Source organism: Strix aluco, chromosome 25 (genome assembly GCF_031877795.1).
Source record: "Strix aluco isolate bStrAlu1 chromosome 25, bStrAlu1.hap1, whole genome shotgun sequence".
Taxonomy (NCBI): Eukaryota; Metazoa; Chordata; class Aves; order Strigiformes; family Strigidae; genus Strix; species Strix aluco.
In genome coordinates, this window is record NC_133955.1 from 2,769,088 (window position 1) to 2,787,696 (window position 18,609).

Consider the following 18,609-nt stretch of genomic DNA (forward strand, 5'->3'; position numbering starts at 1 on the left):
CAGCCCCTCCAGCACAGAGCCCTGGCCAGCCACAGCACAGCGGGTTGGAAATACCTGTGCAGGGATGGAGAAATGATCACATGCAGGACGCCAGCCGGGCACCGGGGTTGGTGGGAGCACAGGGAAGCGTGCTCTGCATCACACCCTCGCCTCTGGCTGGCCCTTGCTCAGCAAGACCCACTCCCCACTGCCTTTCACCTCCAACAGCAGTAGGATTTGTCCTTCTCTGTTCCCTCACTTCCCTGTGTCTCCTCCGGCACAGCCTCAACTGCAGCCTGCGCCTGGCTGTCGGAGCAAAACCCTAGTGCATTTTGCAGGAGAAAATTCAGCGTTCATCCTCTTCCACCTCCCCATCCCCTCCACATGCTGCCTTGAAACCCTCCTGTCTCCCAAGCCCAGACTGATCTGCCTTCTCCAAGCCAGGGCAGAGTCTGTGAGCAGCCTCCCAGATCCCACCACACTCCCCCTGGGGAACTGGGCTTTCCTTTGAGGAGCCAGCTGGAGTTGCTGCTGCCCCAGCGTGAATGCAATTAGTTGGGAAAGCAGGTGTCTCAGAGTGAGGATTAACCTCACAACGCCAATAGGAGGTCAGCCCTTGATAATTCACCTCTATTTGGGTTCCTGCAGGGACCAGCCTCCCCTTGGCAAGTCAGAGCACAGAGGGATTGCATCCCTCAGCTGATCCCTCCAGATCCAGGTCTGTCTCCCTGTTGCTCTGCACCTCCCGTCCCCGACCAGACCCAACTGTGTCAGCGTGTCCAGTCGTTCAGCAGCTCAGTGGCTCTGGATAAAAAGCAGGACCCAACACATAGGGCTGAGTCCAAATTCCCACCCCAGGAAGGAACAGGGGTCAGAGCAGTGGTGCCTTGAGAAGGGGCATAGTCTGCTCCCCAGCCTGCTGCTGGCACTGGCTCACCCAAGAGAGTTCCTCCAGGTCTTCTGTGGGCAAAAATGATGCTGTTTGGCTGCCAGCACATCCCAAAAAAGACCAGTAGGTCAGGCAGCTGCAAACATGTTCTTTTCCCCCTGCTTACTCCCTACCTTAGATGTAGGGAATTTTTGCCCTTTATCCAGGTGCTTGAGGAGTTGATCTCTCAGACATATTTCCTAATCTTCAAGCCCTGCCCATCAAATCTCTAATTGCTGTTTGCTCTCCATGACCATGCCCTGGCCCTGGTGTGGGGCAGGAGTTGGGCTGTGGCAGCCCTGCTTGAGGAGTGGGAGGTTTGCAGAGGAGACTAGTTCATGGGCAGCTAGGTGAGGGACAGATCAGGGAGCCATTGCAGTCCCTCCTGCCAGGCATCCGTCACACCATCCACGCATCGATTCCACACTGGCCATCCCCGGGAGGCCACATGGCCGTTTTCTAAACGGTCTCTCTTTTTCTTTCCTGTTTTTGTTCCCCTTTCTTTTGTTTCGTTTTTCAAAGAACACATTGTTACAAGAGCTGGAAAATACCCAAAAGCAGATAGAGGAACACCAGCACGACAAGGTAAATGCCGCTGCAGGGAGCCTGCTCTAGTGACTGCGCTTCCTCGCTTCTAATCCCCGGCTAGTGGCAGTGGCGCCTCCTAAAATACCCTAGTTTCGGAGGAGCTGGGATCCCAAAGCGCCCAGCAGCAGGAGGCCACAAACTAACCCACGCAGTGGCTGGATGGAAGCTGCCACCCACCTCCCCGGAGACCCCCGGTTCGGTTCCCTAACAGGCACGTTCTGTCCCGTCTCCATATTTCTATCATGCTCATCCATCCCTGACCCCCTGCCGAGGACAGCAGCGAGGCCGGGGTGGCTTCGCCCACGTGTCTAGAGGAGGGTTTACCCCAGTGCTCTTTGGTGCAGCCTGGCTGTGAGGGACAGTGCTGCTCAGACAGCCATGTCCCCTTCGCCCCCAAGGCTTTCTCAACCCTCTCACTCAAATTGGTGGGAAGATCTGCTCCATGCCCAGCTTGCAGAAGGCCCCATAGGTCTTCGTGCCTCCCCTGCTCTCAGCTAAAGCATCTAAGTAGGGTCTGCAACATGAGTCCACATTGGCCTGTGCTGGAAAGCTTGAGGGTTGCAGCTTTTTGAAGCAAAGGGAGCTTTTGAGATGTGCCCCATGTCTCATGCATGGTTGGGAGGATCAGGGGGTTGCTTTCCCCCTTGCCCAGGGCCTTTCTCTCCCAGATACTCCCTGCCCACAGTGAGGATGTGTGGGCACTGCTCGTGCTCCCCGGCCATGGCTGCTCAGCTCGGAGCAGAGCTCAAAGTCTTGCATGATGCTGCCTGCATGTTACCCACCTTGGTTCAGCCTGTTTGCCCGTGGGACTGGATCCTGCTGTGCCTGAAGGATCCCATCTCCCCTCCCTCCCTGCCTGCCCACAGCCTCCCACCTCACATCTCCCGCAGGACAGCACTTAGTGCAGGTGCAGGTTCCTGATGAGGACGGGGCTGGCAGCGGGAGGGACGGGGCCAGCATCAAATTTGGCTAGTGGGTCGCTCGCTGCCAGCCCTTTGCCAAGGCAAATGTGTCTGTGTGGTCTGGAGCAAAACCAGAGCACCCTAGTGGGACCGATTTTCCTTTGTCTCTCAAACCAGCATCGCTTCAAGCACACGTGTGTCTGTCTGTCTGGCCTGTGATCACTCCCCTTGCAGCATCGCCCCAGCATCGTCATTCACTGTTGCCTGCATGAGCTGTTTCTTTACCAATGTGTCAAAAGTGCTTTGAACCTTGGACAGGGATTTTTAAAGGGAATATAAACCTGGAAATAGCTAAGGATGTGGATTGCCCCAAACCTGGCTGTTTTTCAGAGTAAAACCAACCTCTGCCTGTCTTTTGTCTCCTCGAACAGCGACGGTTGTCTGACGAGATCGACAAACTGAGGCTGGAGGTCGATCAGCTCAAGACCAGAAGTGGGACGTTCGTGGAGAGCGTGCACACAAGGTAAGGGCTGCCTGCCAAAACCCTGCCAGCCTGTGCGTGCCCCACTTCCATCCCACACCCACGGCTTTGGGGGTCTTTTGCTTTTAGGGCCCCAAGTGCTGTTGGCTTCAGGTATTTCTGGTTTCACGAAGCTGAAGCCAGCAGCGTTGGCTCCAGATGTACCGTCCCCGATGCAGATCTGTCCTGGGATGAGACACAGACCATTGAGAATGGCCCAGCCCAACTGAATGGCCAAAAATTTGGTCTTCTAAGGGTGAAAAACTGCTGGGCATCATTTCTTTTTCAACATAAAGGGCTTAGGATTTAATTTTCTATGAAAGCTGGATGTTCACCGAATGCCTTTCCCCGCTGTGGTATTCTGGGGGTGGGCCAGTGAAGAAAGAGGAACCTCTTTTGAGGTGCTGCAGGCAAAGGAGAGTGACCACCCCATTTTTTTCCCTTCCTCTCTGTAATGGTCCTCTCACACCCTTTCATTTAAAGTCAGCTGGGAGATAGGAAGGTCCCAGCCCAGAGCACCAGGAGGAGAGGTCTCACCCTTCAGCACTGACCGGGGTACCCAGCACTGCTGCAAGAAACCAGGGGGGTAGAAAAGGAGGGTGCCAGCATGACACGCACCCCACTGCATTGCTGTGGCCACCTGGGAGACCACATCCTCTCCTGAGCACTTTTGATGTGGGCTTGAGTCAGCGAGAGAACAATGAGAGCGACCACCAGTGGGAAAATTCACCTCTCAGGAAGGCTGGAAAAGATGGAAAGGAGCTGGTGTAACCAGCTTCAAATCTGTCAGCAGCTGTGGCTGAGAGAAGGCCTGGAGGCCCTGTATCTGTCATGGAGAGAAGAAATGGGGAGAATGGGGAAGAGCTTGTGAGGGTGAACGATAGCTGAGAGCCAGAGGAGTGTCTGGAGCATGTGTGGGACCTCTTTGAATAAGAACAAGATGGGTGATTTATTCTTTTTTTAATTTCTTGGGAGAAAAATCATCAGAAAGAGTTACAGAGGCTAGAATAATCCCTCAGCTGAAATGTCAGCTTTTGTCTAAGGCACCTTTATCTGTTTTTAGCTCTGGAGCAGCTTGTCAGCGGCTCCACAGCTTAAATTCCCTAGAAACTTGGTCTGCGCCTTCGTCTGCAAACACCAAGCTGACGCCAAGCCAAGCTGCTCGTGTTAGCGGTTTCGTCTGGGTTTGGTAGAATGCTGGGTTGGGGAGCCCAGATCTGCATCTGTACTGCAACCCAGACCCACCATGGTGGAAAAAACACTGATCTGCCTTAGACAACTGCTTTTGTCATCTCAAATTAAAAAAACCCTCATGCTTCCTCTGGAAATGGATATAGGGAGTAATGACCCCATGCTCCGGGAAGGCGCTTTGCTCAGCTGTGTGGCTGGGTCTTCAGGGTGAGGAGGAGCAACCAGGCAATGTGGAGATATTCAGTGAGTACCACAAGTGGCAAAAAGTGGCCTCATGTCCAACAGCAGCCATTGCTCCACCTGGCATGGGGACCTACTCCCAAGCACTAACCTGAGTATGGAGGAGGAGGATGAAGAAGTCCCAGCTGGTTTCTGCTGGGACATCTCAGACAATGCTCACGTCCCTGCATCTGGAAGATCTGTTTCAAATGGGATTTTATTCAACAGGGTTTTTTTTTCATAAAAACGTTGAAGAAAACATAAAAAGAAAGGAGAAAATCTCCCTGGCTGGCCCTTGTTCTGTACCATGGGAATGGGGAAGACAGGCACAAGACGTGCTGTACAAGTTGGGAGGTGCAAGCTGTTCTCAAGAGAGGAGGACAGGAGGGGACTGTTCAGCCCACGGCTTTGCGGCAGACCCACTGCACAGCGTGGTTTTGGCCAGAACTGGGTGGATGCCCCGGTGGGTACTGCAGCGAAGGAGGAGGTGGCAGGAGGGTAGGCCCAAGGCTGAGCTTCCTACGGTCTGTGAGCACATCTCCAGGGCCAGTGGGGGCAGATGGGGCACCTTTTTCCAGAATCTGGTTCTGCATCGTTTCATGCAGAGCAGGCAAGCATCACTGGGGTGGGCATCCCAGAGTGTCCTTGTCCTCTTCCTCTGTCCTGAGCAAGCCTGGACTGCAAGGGGAGCAGTCTGGGGATGAGGGCATCCTTGCATGGAGCAATGTCTGCAACAGGGCTCTTTCTCCCCAGGTCCCATATGGGCAGCGCCACGGACCTGCGCTTCCCACTTAGCGCTGTGGTCCATGCCCCCGCTGAGCCCTTTGGGACAGCCCCGGGACTGCCTCGGGCACAGAAAGGCCGATTTGCCGCCCGGCGAGAGGAGCCAGCCAAGGTAATTCATCTTCATGCCAGCATGGGGGCAGAGTTGGGGTTGGGGACTCCTCCTGCCTTGCATGCTGGTCTCATATGATCTGGGGACATGGGGCAATTTCCTTTACCTGGTACATGGATGGGGTTAACACAGTAGGAAGTGTTTCCCTTTGGAGTTGTGCTGAGGTGTGACTGTTGCATGGAAGTCTCCAGTTTGGCTTTTGGAAACATGGGGGTGCCGTGTAGGACCAGTGGACCTTGTTCCCCCAGGACTGGGAGCAGGCCCAGGCAGGCAGTGTTCTGGCCACGGGGCCTCATGCCTTCGACAGCGACCCCGAGATCTCGGATGTGGATGAGGATGACCGCGAGACACTCTTCAGCTCCATGGACGTGCTCTCCCCTGGTGGGCACTCGGATGCCCAGACGTTGGCCATGATGCTCCAGGAGCAGCTGGATGCCATTAACGAGGAGATCAGGTAGTGACCATGGCCAAAACCCACCACTGCCTTGCTCTGATATAGCTCGGGGGGGGCAACAAACTGCCAGGCAGTGGAAGGAGGCTCTGATGCCCTAAAACTGAGGTCTTGGTCCTGTTTCAGCCAGGGAAATGGCTCCAGGACATCCAGCCACAGGGCTTGGTCCTTCCTGCACGTGTCTCCCTGTCCCTCCGCTGCATCAGTGCTGTCTCACAGAAAGGATCATTATTTTTAAAAAAAGTTCCCCATGAATATTAAAAGAAATCATGGTGTGTCTCAGCTCTGGTTTATCTGGATCCTGATGGATCTTGCTGCCATTCCTGGAGATCGGGGGCTTGAGTCACAACACCCAAGGTGCATTTCCCCAGGGTAGGGAGATCCTATGGCAGGGAGGTGTGAGTCAACTTCCCAAAAAGGTGGGGAGCCAGGAGACCTGAGCCCCGCTGCTCCCCCAGGATGATCCAAGAGGAGAAGGAGTCCACGGAGCTCCGTGCAGAGGAGCTGGAGACCCGTGTCACGAGTGGCAGCATGGAGGGCCTCAACCTCACCCAGCTCTGCAAAAGGGCTTCCATCCCCACCTCGCTGACGGCCCTGTCCCTGGCCAGCTCATCCCCACCGCTCAGTGGCCGCTCCACCCCTAAGCTCTCCTCCCGCAGCGCCGCTCAGGACCTCGACCGTATGGGGATCATGACGTTGGTGAGGAGGCACGCAGGGCGGACGGGGGGGCTGGACAGGGTGTGCGTGTGGCTGCCTAGGGTGGGAGCGGTGCCCCAGCATCCGCACGGGTGTGCGGGAGGGTGATGTGGAACAGGGGTGCCCACGTTTGCTGTCTCCCAGCCTGGCACGCCTGGCCCCGGGACTGCTCTGCGGGGGGGTTCTCCATTAACTGCCCCCCTTTCTGTGTCTCTCTCGCTTTCCCCCTTGCAATCAGCCCAGCGACTTGAGGAAGCACCGGAGGAAACTGCTAGTGAGTGGCTCCCATCCCGTTGGTTTTTGTCCAAGCCCATTTTCCAGCCTGCTCCTGGCTTTGTCCACACCAGGTCAGGGTGCAGCAGGCGCGGGATGGAGCTGGGGACCCCAGGGATTCAGCAGGAGGATCATGGGGATCCCGTAAGGTGCTTGGAGATGTGCTGGCTGGCAGCCTGGGGGGTCTGGCAGGACATGGGGAAGTTCAGAAAGCCTCTGGGTCCTCAAACGTTGTGTGTCCCCTCTGGCGACAGGGTGTCTTTGGGACATTCCCATCAGTGCTCCTCAGAGCCCTCTGCTGAGGGCCAGCAGCTTCTGTCCCCACACCCTGACATGGACCATGGGGCTGCATCCTCCCTCCTCCCTAGTCCCAGGATCTTGGCCATATGGCCACATCCTCCCCATCTGCTTGGGCATCTCGAGCCATTGCCAGAGCTCTAGTTCAGGTCAGTCCTGGAGCGTGGCAAAGCCTCAGGGCCCTGGTGGCTCTTTTGGCCATGCCTCCATGGAGCAAGAGAGAGGCAGGCAGCAGGGCAACGATGGAGCTGGGCTTTGGCCACCCAGCCTCATGGCTTCTCTGCTTGTTCAGTCACCTGCAGCTCGGGATGAAAGCCGAGAGGATAAAACCACCATCAAATGCGAAACATCCCCCCCATCCTCACCCAGGACATTGCGGCTGGAGAAGCTGGGCCACCCCGCACTAAGTCAGGAGGATGGGAAGAGGTATGTGGAGCACCCTTTGGATCTCACACCAGTGCCTGCTCTGTTGGTTTGAGGATTTACATGGGGCAAGCGTGGGATTGTGGGATGGTCTGGGGTTTGCCATGGCTTGTGCGCTGCTCGGGAATAACCTGAAGGCTTTGCTGTTCCTCTCCCTCCTCCATCCCCAGCTCGCTGGAGGAGCAGGCCAGCAACCCCAGCAGCAACAGCAGCCAGGACTCCCTGCACAAGGGCTCCAAGAGGAAGGGGATCAAATCCTCCATCGGGCGCTTGTTCGGGAAAAAAGAGAAGGGTCGCTTGATTCAGCTGAGCAGAGAAGGGGCCACGGGGCAGGGTCCGTGAGCAGCCCTATTCCTGTGCGTGCCGGGCGGGTGTCCTCAGGCCAGGCTCTCTGCACGCCTCCTGGCACTGTCTGGCTTTGGGGTGCTGTTGGGGTGACAGGGGGAGGAGCAGGGCCACCCCTGCTGGTTTGGGGGATGTTGGGGCCACTGGCTCTGGGTTCCCTGCAGCTTCAGGGCAGTTGGGTCCTGGTGCTTTCTGCCCCGTGGCCCTTTCTGGCCTGAGCATGGTATCACTCTTAATACTCTGCAAGAGCTGCAGTGAGGATAGTGACCTCCCATCAATGTATCTTTAGTATCCCCAAATCTGCTTCCCTCCCCATGGGACCCTGATTTTGCAGAGCTCTGTGGTAGGAGCTGCTTTTCCACTCCTAAATCCTTCACTGCTTTGATGTTGAGCATCTTGAAATGGGAGGGATGGCAGGTGGGGATCCCCCTGGTCTTTCCAGGGATGCAGAGGGGTTGTGGGGGTGGGTTGGAAATGGAGACTCTCACCTCCTGTGCTGCAGTTGTGCACCCCCAACTCCCTGGCATGGGGACTGTGACAGTGCCCACACTGGCCCTGGGGGATGTCATGCTGACCCTGGGGATGTCACGCTGACCTGAGGATGTCTTACTTGCCCAACAGTGCTGCTGACCGACATGGACGTGGGCATGCAGGACCCTCTGGGACTTGGCAAGCTGGGTGCTCAGGCCGAGAAGGATCGGCGCCTGCGGAAGAAGTGAGTGAACCTCCTTCCCTGCCCCAGTAAGAAAATGTCCTGCCTGATGGCTGAGAAGCCATGGCGTGGGACTGGGAATTTCTGGAAAGGCTTCTCATCTCCACCCTCTCCTGAGCCCTTTTAACTCCTTTATTGCTTTGCTGCCAGCTGGTTCTTACTGCCCATGGTCAAGAGCTGCTCCCTTCCCCACAAGCTGCCAATAAACCACTCTTCTGCTTCTGTCCCCTCCAGGCATGAACTCCTGGAAGAAGCTCGGAGGAAAGGATTGCCCTTTGCTCACTGGGATGGCCCCACTGTTGTCTCCTGGCTGGAGGTGAGGCAGAGTGTGCCCATGCATCAGCCCCATGCACCAACGGCTTTGCAGTCACTGCCGGTCTGTAGTGTGCTCCCCCGGTAGCGGTACAGCCCTGCGCAGTCCCACCATGCTTGGTCCATGCACACGGTTGGTGGTTGCAAAACGTGGGGGAGCCCAGCAAATCCCCAGATCCCTCACATATTCTGTAGAGTTGTGGTTTGAGTAGAGCTTTTAGTTGAAAGGCTCAGTGAGTGCTCTTTCCCTGTGCTGTGTCCATCAGATAGAGGGATGCTGGGCTGCTTCAGGCCATCTGTGCAAGCTACAAAGAAATGGACCCCATGTGGGTATCCAGCTTTGATACTGAGCTTCAAACAGGACAGCCTTGATCCTGACAGAGGAAGTTAGGGTAGGTCAACCAGGCAGTCACTGGCTTTGCCCTGTTTTGGCAGCTCTGGGTGGGGATGCCCGCCTGGTACGTTGCTGCTTGCCGAGCCAACGTGAAGAGCGGAGCCATCATGTCAGCCCTGTCCGACACTGAGATCCAGAGGGAGATTGGCATCAGCAACGCGTTGCATCGCCTGAAGCTGCGTCTGGCCATCCAGGAGATGGTCTCACTCACAAGCCCCTCGGCACCACCCACCTCACGGACGGTAAGTGCTCCATGCTACAGACCTGCTCTTCCCCCAGACAGACCACAGACCATGGCACAGGACAACACGCTTGTTTCCCTCCTTTCCCTGGCTCCTTGGGACCACAGTGGTCCACCGTCACCAGGGAGTCCCAGTGTTACAGGCAAGTGCAGCTGTGGAGGGGATGACGTTCCCTCATGGACCAGTCAAACCACCAGACACTTGTCCTCAGGCACAAAGATCACTTATGGCCATCAAGCGTGAAGCACTTTCCTTGCTTGAGGCACCAGCAAATTCTCTTGTCCTCACACTCAGAGGTTGTCAGCAAGAGGCTGACCCTGCTGAGCAGCCTGCAAAGAGCAAAGCTCAGGGACTGTGCCGTGGAGAGGATAAAATCCCATCCAAACAGCACATGTGTGATTTACAGGGCCAACTCGGTTATACACAGCCGTTTTCTCAATCATTTCAATACCTTGGGACCGTGTGAAATTCCTGGGGCAAGACAGAGCAACTGCAGATCCCGGCCTTGCCCTGGATAGGACATGGAGCAGATGGAGGGATCGTGTCTTGTGCTGGTCCCTGAACCCCTTGAGGGGTTAATGGTGCCCCGGTAATGCCAAGACACATCTGTAGAGATGCAGCCAGCAGAAGGGCCCCAAGCCTTGGATGGCCATGGCTGAGGTCACAGCTGTCAGAGAGAAGCCTGTAGGCTCCATGAGCATAACACCAAAAGGCAGCCAAAGGGCCAGTGGTCCTTGCTGCGCTCTCCGTGGCTGCACAGGCAGCCCAAGGGTCCCCATGTGCAGTGGGGTGCCACCAGCCTGAGCTGCAAGGACACTGCAGGGTCTCCCCGGTACAGCTCCAAGCGCAATGCTGGCCTGATTCTCTATCAGGCACGGCTGTGAACTGAGGCCATGGCTCCATGCTGGTTTACCCTGACCACTCTGCGCTTTTCCCTGCAGTCCTCTGGAAACGTCTGGGTGACCCACGAGGAGATGGAGAACATGGCGACTTCCACCAAGACGGTGAGGCTGACCGGCCCCACTGCTGCTGCACAGCGTATCGGTTACCAAGCTGAGCTCCGGGCATGCATTAACGCGCTAAACCCCGCGAGGGAAGGGGATCTTTGCTGCGTCTCATGTGTCAGCTCTTGGCCAGCACCATGCACCTGTTTAGAAACCATCTTTCAACCTTTAATATCCCAATAATTTCTAAAACTGGCTTAAAAACCATCAGATGCATTTTCCTTTGTCAAGCCCCTGTGGGTTTTGCTGGGTTTCTAGAGTAGCTTGTCAGTTGTGAGCTAGAGGAAAGAAATGAAAGACAAAACCAAGAGTGATCTCAAGATAAATGCATGAGATTGAGGCCCACATTGGTCATTCTGCACCCAGAGAAGTCAATGTCATCTCCCATTGACCTTAGCACACCCAAATATTGTCCCCAGTGTCTGTCCCTACCACTGGCTGATAGCATGGGGTCCCTCGCAGGGATGTGGCTGTGCTCCCAAAAGCTCTGGCTTCTTTGGAGAGATGTAGCCATTCTCCCCTCTCTGCAACTTACAACAACCCCATGTCCATGTCTCAGAGCAGGGGCATTTTGGATTTGTTGTGTGAATTAGATATTTTATTGATGCTTTTGTCTGCTGGTTGAGTACCACAGACCTGTAACTGGCAGGTGCCTTTTGGGGAAGGAGAGCTCACAGTTATGGCAGGACATGACCCTTTCCCTTGGCAGGTTTTGTGAGGCTGAGCAAAACCAGCACAGGTTGACAAGGGAGGAAATAGCTACAAAATCAGCAAGTTGGGTTGGGCAGCCCCTCTGGGGGTTGTGACCCATGAGCTGAGGCTTAGGTTTCTCTCTGCATCCATCTGTCTTTGATACAGTGTCTGTGCCATCTCCAGCCCAAGGCCCATGTGAAAAGCCTCATCCTGTATCCTCCCTACTTGTCTGAGAGATGGGGTGAAACCTGGGCCCAGCAGGGTCAGGGAGTCCCCAGCACCCTGTTGACAAGGCCGAACTTCCCGAGCCCAATCCCCATCCCCTCTGGGTCATGCCATGCAGCGTGTGTGGCACATGCTTTCACCGTGCAGAGCCGCCGGGTACTGACTTTACCTGTCCTTTCTATTGACATGCTGCATGTGTCACGCTTAGGACACAGAGGAAGGCAGCTGGGCACAGGTGAGGTCCCTGTGTCACCCTTTTCCGTGGGCGGTACATGGGGTGGTTATGGGAGGGATTGCTGGACATCACGGGCCACCCGGGACATGAGCTTGGGGCATCAGTATTCGCCAAGTCCTTGTTGGAGTCTGAACCTGCACCCTGTGGTTGCTCCTCTGAGCCATCTTCCAAGTATGGGGTGGTCCTCCTGGGACCTTGCATCAAGCAGTGTCTTTCTGTGCTTCAGGCAGAGTGCTTTTTCTGGGACCTCCTCTGTAAGTTACAGATCCTGTGTTAAAAACCCCCACTTAAGAGTGACCAGCTGCCCTGCATGGGAGGCAGGTTTCTAGCTGCACAGATATTTAGTTTCCACTGTTTTTTTAGCCCTGAGATCAGGATATAGACCATTTTATGAATTGAAAAGGTGGGAGGAAAGAGTCCTGCTTGGATCCATCTCTTCTGGTTTTGTCACTCTCAAATGTTTTACTTCTCTTCTGGTGGATTTTATTTCATTTTTGGACCCAGAATCAGCTTGCAGTGAAAGTGAGTGGATGTTTTTCTGCCCAAAACTGACCTTTTTTTTCATTTTGAAGTCATAAATTAGATCTTTTGGTGATTTCTAAGCTTCTTAAAAATCAGTTGGGAATGCACTGAAACCTATTTTCAGTTGTTTCAACTTATATGAATGTGCTTTTTCCAGAAGAAGCTGGTCATAAAGTCCAGCTGTCCCTTATGCTTGTCTTTTGGCTACTGCCTTGTCTCCTTGAGGGACATCAGTAGGACACAGACCATGGCCAACAGGACTGTTCCCTGCGGCTCCTTCAGTACAAACTACAATTAAACTCCTCTGACCTAGGTTTGGTCCTCAGGACAGTGACCCCCAGGCTGCAGCACTGAACTGTCACTGGTCTCCTGGGAGTCTCCTGGCAGCTCCATCAGCCCTGGTTTCTTCCTAGCTTCTCTGTTTGCTTCTCTGCAGACACTGGCCTATGGGGACATGAACCATGAGTGGATTGGGAACGAGTGGCTGCCCAGCTTGGGTCTCCCACAGTATCGCAGCTACTTCATGGAGTGTCTTGTTGATGCACGGATGCTGGACCATCTCACCAAGAAAGATCTCAGAGTGCACTTGAAGATGGTGGACAGCTTCCACCGGTGAGTCCTCTCCTTTGGGAGGTCCCTGGGGTGCAATGTCTGCACATGGAGCAGAGGATGGGGCAGTCTGAGGGATTCTCTCCTGTCTTGGCCATCCCTGGTGCTGGAGGATGGCTCTTCTAGACTAAACTCAACTGCTTGGTCTGGGGCAGCTCATAGGAGCAAACTTTCTCCTTCACCACACTCCTTGCAGCAAAATTGCAGAGAACCAAGCCTTTTCCTGGCTGTGGAGCAAACCATGGGCAAAAATAAAGGCTTGTCCCACCTGGTACCCCACTGGTAAGCAGAGCAGTCATCTGCCAGCAGCCCAGCTTGGAGAAGGCTTATGCCATCCCAACCACGATCGTCAAACACAGTATCCAGCCCTGTCATGGGGTACCACCATCTACTCCAACCCACAGGGCCGTGTCTGTGGGCCTGTCAGGGCCCTCCCTGCTCTGGGGATGAACCCTTCAGCCTGGAGCAGCCCCCATGGGCTGGTTCTCCCTTCCCTCTCCAGCCAAGTACAGAGTATCGTTATTTGGATCCATGTGCTCTCAGGCAGGTAGAGCAGGGTAAAACTGATGGAGCGGGGAATTAACATGGAAGCAAGGGACATTCCTCATTTTCCAGCTGAGATCTTCCCTTTGGGCTGAGTCTGTTCTGACCCAGCCCTGAGCCAAAACATCCTTCGGGCACATGGAGAGCAAGCAGGGAAGTGGGTCCCTCCACAGGTCCCTACAAGCCGCCTGCTCCGCGATGCTGAACCCTCCTAAGGGTTGGGTGACATCTCGTGTCCTTGCAGCACCAGCCTGCAGTACGGCATCATGTGCCTGAAGAGGCTCAACTACGACCGCAAAGAGCTCGAGAGGAGGCGAGAAGAGACCCAACACGAAATCAAAGGTCAGCAGCCGAATACTGGAAAAGGAGATGAGAAACCTCCCAAGAGATGCCCAGTGATGGTCTCTCTCCTACCCCTTATTTTTATCACAGCATTTGCCGTGGGAAGATCGTTATTTCTGAGCAACCATGCCCACAGGGCTGTTCTCCAGGGGGGACTTCCCTGCAGTATTTCCCCAACAGATTGCTCCAAGTGCCTTTATGCAGCTTTACCCCAGTCAGGCATGAGGAGGGAGGAAGGATGTCAAGAAAGAAAAGATCCAGTCTGAGCATCAGATCATCTTCCCCTGCCCATTTCAGATGCTCAGGACAACCCCCCAGCTTGCTCAGCCTCCGCTTCCTCGTTGGCTGTCCTGAGATTCCCTGCGCATCTGGCTGCTGCTTAGATTACATCCCATTATTGATAATGCCCCTAATTACACCAGCAGCCGTGGGTTTTTAGGATTAATTTTCACAGTTGTTTTCTGCCTGTTGTTTCAGCATTTAGTTCAGTAAATTGCAGCGAGCTGTTCCTGGCTCTTGAGCACCCGGTATTGCTGTTGGCTCGGGAAGGAGAGTCGCAGGATCAGTCTGGGGAGGTGTGAAAGGGCTTCAGGACGTCGTCAGGTCCACACACAACTAAGAGCGTGGTCTGAGCTGGCCCTGACACATGCCCTTGCTCTTTTGCAGACGTGTTGGTGTGGACCAATGACCAGGTCATTCACTGGATCCAGTCCATCGGGCTTCGCGAGTATGCAAACAACCTCGTTGAGAGTGGGGTGCACGGGGCGCTCCTGGCCCTCGATGAAAACTTCGACCACAACAGTCTGGCGCTCGTGTTGCAAATCCCCACACAGAACACGCAGGTGAGAGCAGCATCCTTGGGGGATTTTTGGAGGAGGGTGGCCAGCGTGGGACACGGCTGTGGTGTGACTCCACCAGTGCCAATTCAATTCTGCCTTTCAAATGGCTCATGGGCTTTATCTCTGTCATTCTCAGGCTTTACTGGGATGGAAGTTTGTTCTGGAAACTGTTTCCATCGACAGGGCATACTAATTTTTTATTAATTTCAGGCTCGACAAGTGCTGGAGAGGGAGTTCAACAACCTGCTCGCCTTGGGCACAGATCGGAGGCTGGACGATGTGAGTACCAAACCTCTCCCATGTCCAGATCATGCTGAGTGCCCGTTCTTGTACAAGAAACAGGAGAGGCAGGACCTCTGCTCTCTCCCTCCTTGTTCAGGGGTGTCAAATAGTGCGTTACAGACTTTCTAGAGCAGTCGCATGAGCAGTATCAGTGGAATAAGCTAAAACTATTAGACAAATCCCCGAGGAACGTGCTGCCAGGCTGTGGAGGCAGGTGAGGAAGAGTCATGTGCATCATTTCTAGCCTCGTGCTCAGTGGGCTGAATTTCAAGTAGGCTCACCTGGCTTTCCTTCCCAGCTGCTTTAATATTGGGCATGACACATCTGCGGCGGGTAAAGCTGCTGGGTTAGAGATGCCCTGTTAAGCAGCCAGAAAACTATTCACACTGGGTCACTGAAGGTGGGAATTTATCTAGATCTCACCTATGTGTAGCTTTCCTCCATGCAATATGACAGCAGAGCGTGGAGAGGAGCAGGCACTTCCAAATCCCATTATCTGGCCAAGGTTAGATGCATCCCTTGGGGTCTTCACTGGGGCTTGTGTGTTGGTGTCTCCAAGGCATCTTTTCAGGCAGGCTGGAGAAAAGAGATAGGCAAGCTGGAAAGGATAAAGCCTATGTCATGGGATCCCAGAGAGGTCTCCTGTGTCCTTGGCTCAATTTGATCACACACTTCTGCACTGTCTGAGTTGGTGTCCATGTACAGGCACACCCTTGATAGGTGGAAGCAGTGCTGGTATCTCACAGGGGCAGACCCATAACCTGCTCTTCCCTCACAGGGTGATGACAAGACCTTCCGTCGAACCCCGTCCTGGCGAAAGCGCTTCCGCCCACGAGATGTTCACAGCATCAACATGCTCAGTGGCTCAGCCGAGACGCTGCCCGCCGGCTTCCGCGTCACCAGCCTGGTGCCCCTGCCCCCTCCATCCGCCCCTGCCAAGAAAATGCCCCCAGAAGGTAGGTCACCCCCTTCTCCCCAGGGTCCTCTCCCACCCCCGGTCAGACCTCATGGTGAATACAGGGAATGATGTGCCAAGTCAGGGAGGGAGAGAGGCTTGCTGATTGCCTGTGATGCTGAATCCATGTGATCTGTGAGCCGTTGTCTGCTGTAAATGTTTTTTCAGTTGTTTCAGACTCTGGTCTGGTGTGTGATTTCTTTGTTTCAAACCACCAGGATGAGAGAGAGGACTCGATTGGGCCATGAAATATCTGTCACTCCCCCCTGAGTTTGGCATCCAGGTCAGGGCCTCTTGGGGTAGCATTGGGGGCTGTCAGGAAGCAGCAGCCCAGTCTGGGCCAGTCTTATCCATCGTGCGTTTTGGAAACCATCCCCGAAGGGACTGAATTAACCAGCTCTATTCAGTCCGAGTGCTGCTGAGCCGCCGCTCTCCCAGGGCTGGCAAGGACCTGCTTTGACACGCTTGCTGCCCATGCTGCTGACTGTCGTGTGTTTTAGCTGACCACACACGGCCCAGGCTCTGCCCTACCACCACATGACTCCTTTCTAGAAGGTATCTTGGTCCCTTCCAAAGCTGTAGGGAGGCACAAGCTCCTGCTAGGTCACCCTGGTTTGTCTCGGGACCAGGCACCGTGGTCCCACTGTCCCAAGCCACCTGCCACATCCCCAGTGGTGCAGAGCTGTCTTCAGCAAGCTCAGAAATGAATGTGTGAATGAGAATTAGAAAGTTATGCTTTCACCTTCCAGCCCAAGCTCCTGGCTCAGCTCTCCTCCTGTCTCCAGATTTGCTCAAATTTCACAGCTTTTTATCCAGCGGTTTGGATCAAACTTCTGTTCAACCTTTTCCACCCCATCCCTGGAAGCTGCAGTTCCTACCCAGCTGAGGACAAAAGCCTGGGACAAAACTCCTGCGTCTGCTCCCCAGACATAGGTAGCAGGATGCTGGCTGCCCAAGAGCAGGGCTGGCGAGCAGCAGCTTTCCAAATACCCTGGAGCCTTGGGAGCATCAAAGCTGGCCAAACGTGTCTCTTCCTTTGACCCTCATTTTCATGTGGCTTCAGTGCACAGATGCTGCCTAATAAATGTTTTGGTGAGAAGCTGAGAGCTAATTGGACCAGTCACTAATTGCATGCTCTGCTCTTTGACTCCCTTCTAGTTGGTGCCTCTGGGTCACCAAGGCTGGAGACCTCCACGGTCCGGACGTACTCCTGCTGAGGGTCAGCGTGATGGGAACCAGCCTGGCCCTGGGTAAGTGCGAGGAGGACTGAGGCCTTGGAGCTGGATGGGGACCAAGAGGAGACCACGAGGCCCAGCGTCCTCTGCCTGGCATCACCCAGGCAGGGTGTCTGCCTTCACCAAGGTTCACCATGCCATGGAGGACCATGGGTGACCTCAGTGGTGGAGGAACAGCCCACTGCTGCCTGAGGCTCACAGGACCCAGAGATGACACAGAAGGGATGCTCAGCATCCCAACCACGTACAGTTTGTCCAGTCCCTGGACAGACAGCTCCACTGGGGACCCCAGGACTAGATGGGGGGGTCCCACTGGGGTGAGGGAAAGATAGTCAAGCACTTCAGAGAGGCTCCTGGGATGCTGCTGTACCCTGGGTGTGGTTCCCTGTGCCAGGAGGATTCATTACTGACTCCATCTGGGTCTGTTGGCCTGTGGGTGCACAGGTGGAGGTGAGCCGCCATCCTCACGGGGCCTTTCCCACTTCATTTCTCAGCACATCCCCACTATCCGTATGGCCACGTGCTGGCTGCCTTTCAGGACAAGAGCCCAGCCTGCGCCTGTTCCTCGGCCTAAACCAACAGACACTGCAGTCTCACTGCTGTGGACCGAAAAGGATGCTGTCCCTTCTGCTTGTGCACCCCACCGCTTCCCCCAGCTCCCTGTGGCTCCCGCCTGTGGCTCGTCTCCCACCTCTCCCCATGCTGGCCGGGCTAACGGATGTGCTCGCTGGGTGCCCGCTCCATCGCAGGCAGAAGCGTGGTGCGATCCGGTGGAGCGGCAGAGACACCCCAAAAGTGGGCTGCAATATCTGGATACCTTTCTCCTGCCTGGTTCATGTTGCCAATACACCATGGGCTGCTGCACTGACTCGCCCGAGCCCCGGGCATCAGGGATGCTGCTGCCCACAGGACTTGAAGCCAAGGAAGATTCAGGCTCGTGAAAATCCTCACGCCAGGGTGGCCGGGCAAGGGGCTGCCCCCAGGGTGGGCTGGGGCCAGTGCTGGGGTCGGCGCTGCATGGGATGGGGTGAGGACCGGCCATCATAGGGGTGAGGAGGGCAGCTGTCTGCCAAGGGGTGGGCAGTCAGGGTGCTGCATTTTGGGGGTGCTGCCAGATGCCACATAGCGGGGAGGCTGCGCCTGCATGGCGGGTCCACGAAGGGCTGCGTGGGGAAGGGCTGGAACCGCCCCATACGGCTCGCTGCCAGCCGGGACGGTACCCAGCACCCACAGGAGAGGGGACCCTCCTTGGGTGCCTGTGGAGACACAACAGGGGCACCCACTGCCCCGGGACGTGCTCATCCCTTCCCCTCTGGGTGCAGAGGAGATGCTCTCCCCTCCTGCCTCCAGGCTAACTGGCAGGGATCAATCCAGGAGGCTCTTAACTCTTCCCATTTCTTCCCCGTAGGGTAGGATCTCTTCGTCTCCTCACGCCACGTTTGCCTTGTGTGGCCCCTATTTCTGATGTGATATTTATTGATGGCTGGAATGACCTTATACTTATCATGTGCTGTCTGGAAGTGCAATATCTGAGAGGCTATACAGTCACAATGTCTTTTCGGTGTATTATTTGCCTAATACAGTATTAAATATTTTTTTAATTTGAAGAGTCAGTGAGCCCTTTATATCGATGCCCTATTTCTTTCGTCATATTATTGGTACTGCATGGACTCCAAACCCTGGATCGGGTCAGGAAAGGATGTATGTGTGTTCCAATAAACAGGATTTTAAAACAGTGCTGGTTTGAGCCTTCTTTCT

The 18,609-nt window shown here is 55.1% G+C and overlaps 1 protein-coding gene across 9 annotated transcripts in view; it reads left to right on the plus strand.

Annotated features, from left to right (window-relative positions):
• The window catches only part of PPFIA4 (PTPRF interacting protein alpha 4), a 59,034-nt gene extending 41,418 nt beyond the window's left edge, over positions 1 to 17,616 (plus strand). For 4 of the 9 annotated variants that reach the window (XM_074850599.1, XM_074850598.1, XM_074850600.1 and 1 more), the window contains 20 exons: positions 1,430 to 1,492; positions 2,829 to 2,920; positions 5,081 to 5,222; positions 5,471 to 5,676; positions 6,132 to 6,372; positions 6,608 to 6,643; positions 7,232 to 7,365; positions 7,533 to 7,696; positions 8,329 to 8,422; positions 8,654 to 8,735; positions 9,167 to 9,367; positions 10,309 to 10,371; positions 11,498 to 11,524; positions 12,483 to 12,658; positions 13,443 to 13,540; positions 14,207 to 14,382; positions 14,590 to 14,658; positions 15,440 to 15,617; positions 16,775 to 16,866; positions 17,346 to 17,616. In XM_074850599.1, the coding sequence (XP_074706700.1) occupies positions 1,430 to 1,492; positions 2,829 to 2,920; positions 5,081 to 5,222; positions 5,471 to 5,676; positions 6,132 to 6,372; positions 6,608 to 6,643; positions 7,232 to 7,365; positions 7,533 to 7,696; positions 8,329 to 8,422; positions 8,654 to 8,735; positions 9,167 to 9,367; positions 10,309 to 10,371; positions 11,498 to 11,524; positions 12,483 to 12,658; positions 13,443 to 13,540; positions 14,207 to 14,382; positions 14,590 to 14,658; positions 15,440 to 15,617; positions 16,775 to 16,833 (2,301 nt within the window). In that variant the 3' untranslated portion in view covers positions 16,834 to 16,866; positions 17,346 to 17,616. The remainder of the gene's footprint in view (positions 1 to 1,429; positions 1,493 to 2,828; positions 2,921 to 5,080; positions 5,223 to 5,470; positions 5,677 to 6,131; positions 6,373 to 6,607; positions 6,644 to 7,231; positions 7,366 to 7,532; positions 7,697 to 8,328; positions 8,423 to 8,653; positions 8,736 to 9,166; positions 9,368 to 10,308; positions 10,372 to 11,497; positions 11,525 to 12,482; positions 12,659 to 13,442; positions 13,541 to 14,206; positions 14,383 to 14,589; positions 14,659 to 15,439; positions 15,618 to 16,774; positions 16,867 to 17,345) is intronic. The other 5 variants (XM_074850601.1, XM_074850602.1, XM_074850603.1 and 2 more) reach the window with 5 other exon arrangements.
• Positions 17,617 to 18,609: the final 993 nt, after the last annotated feature.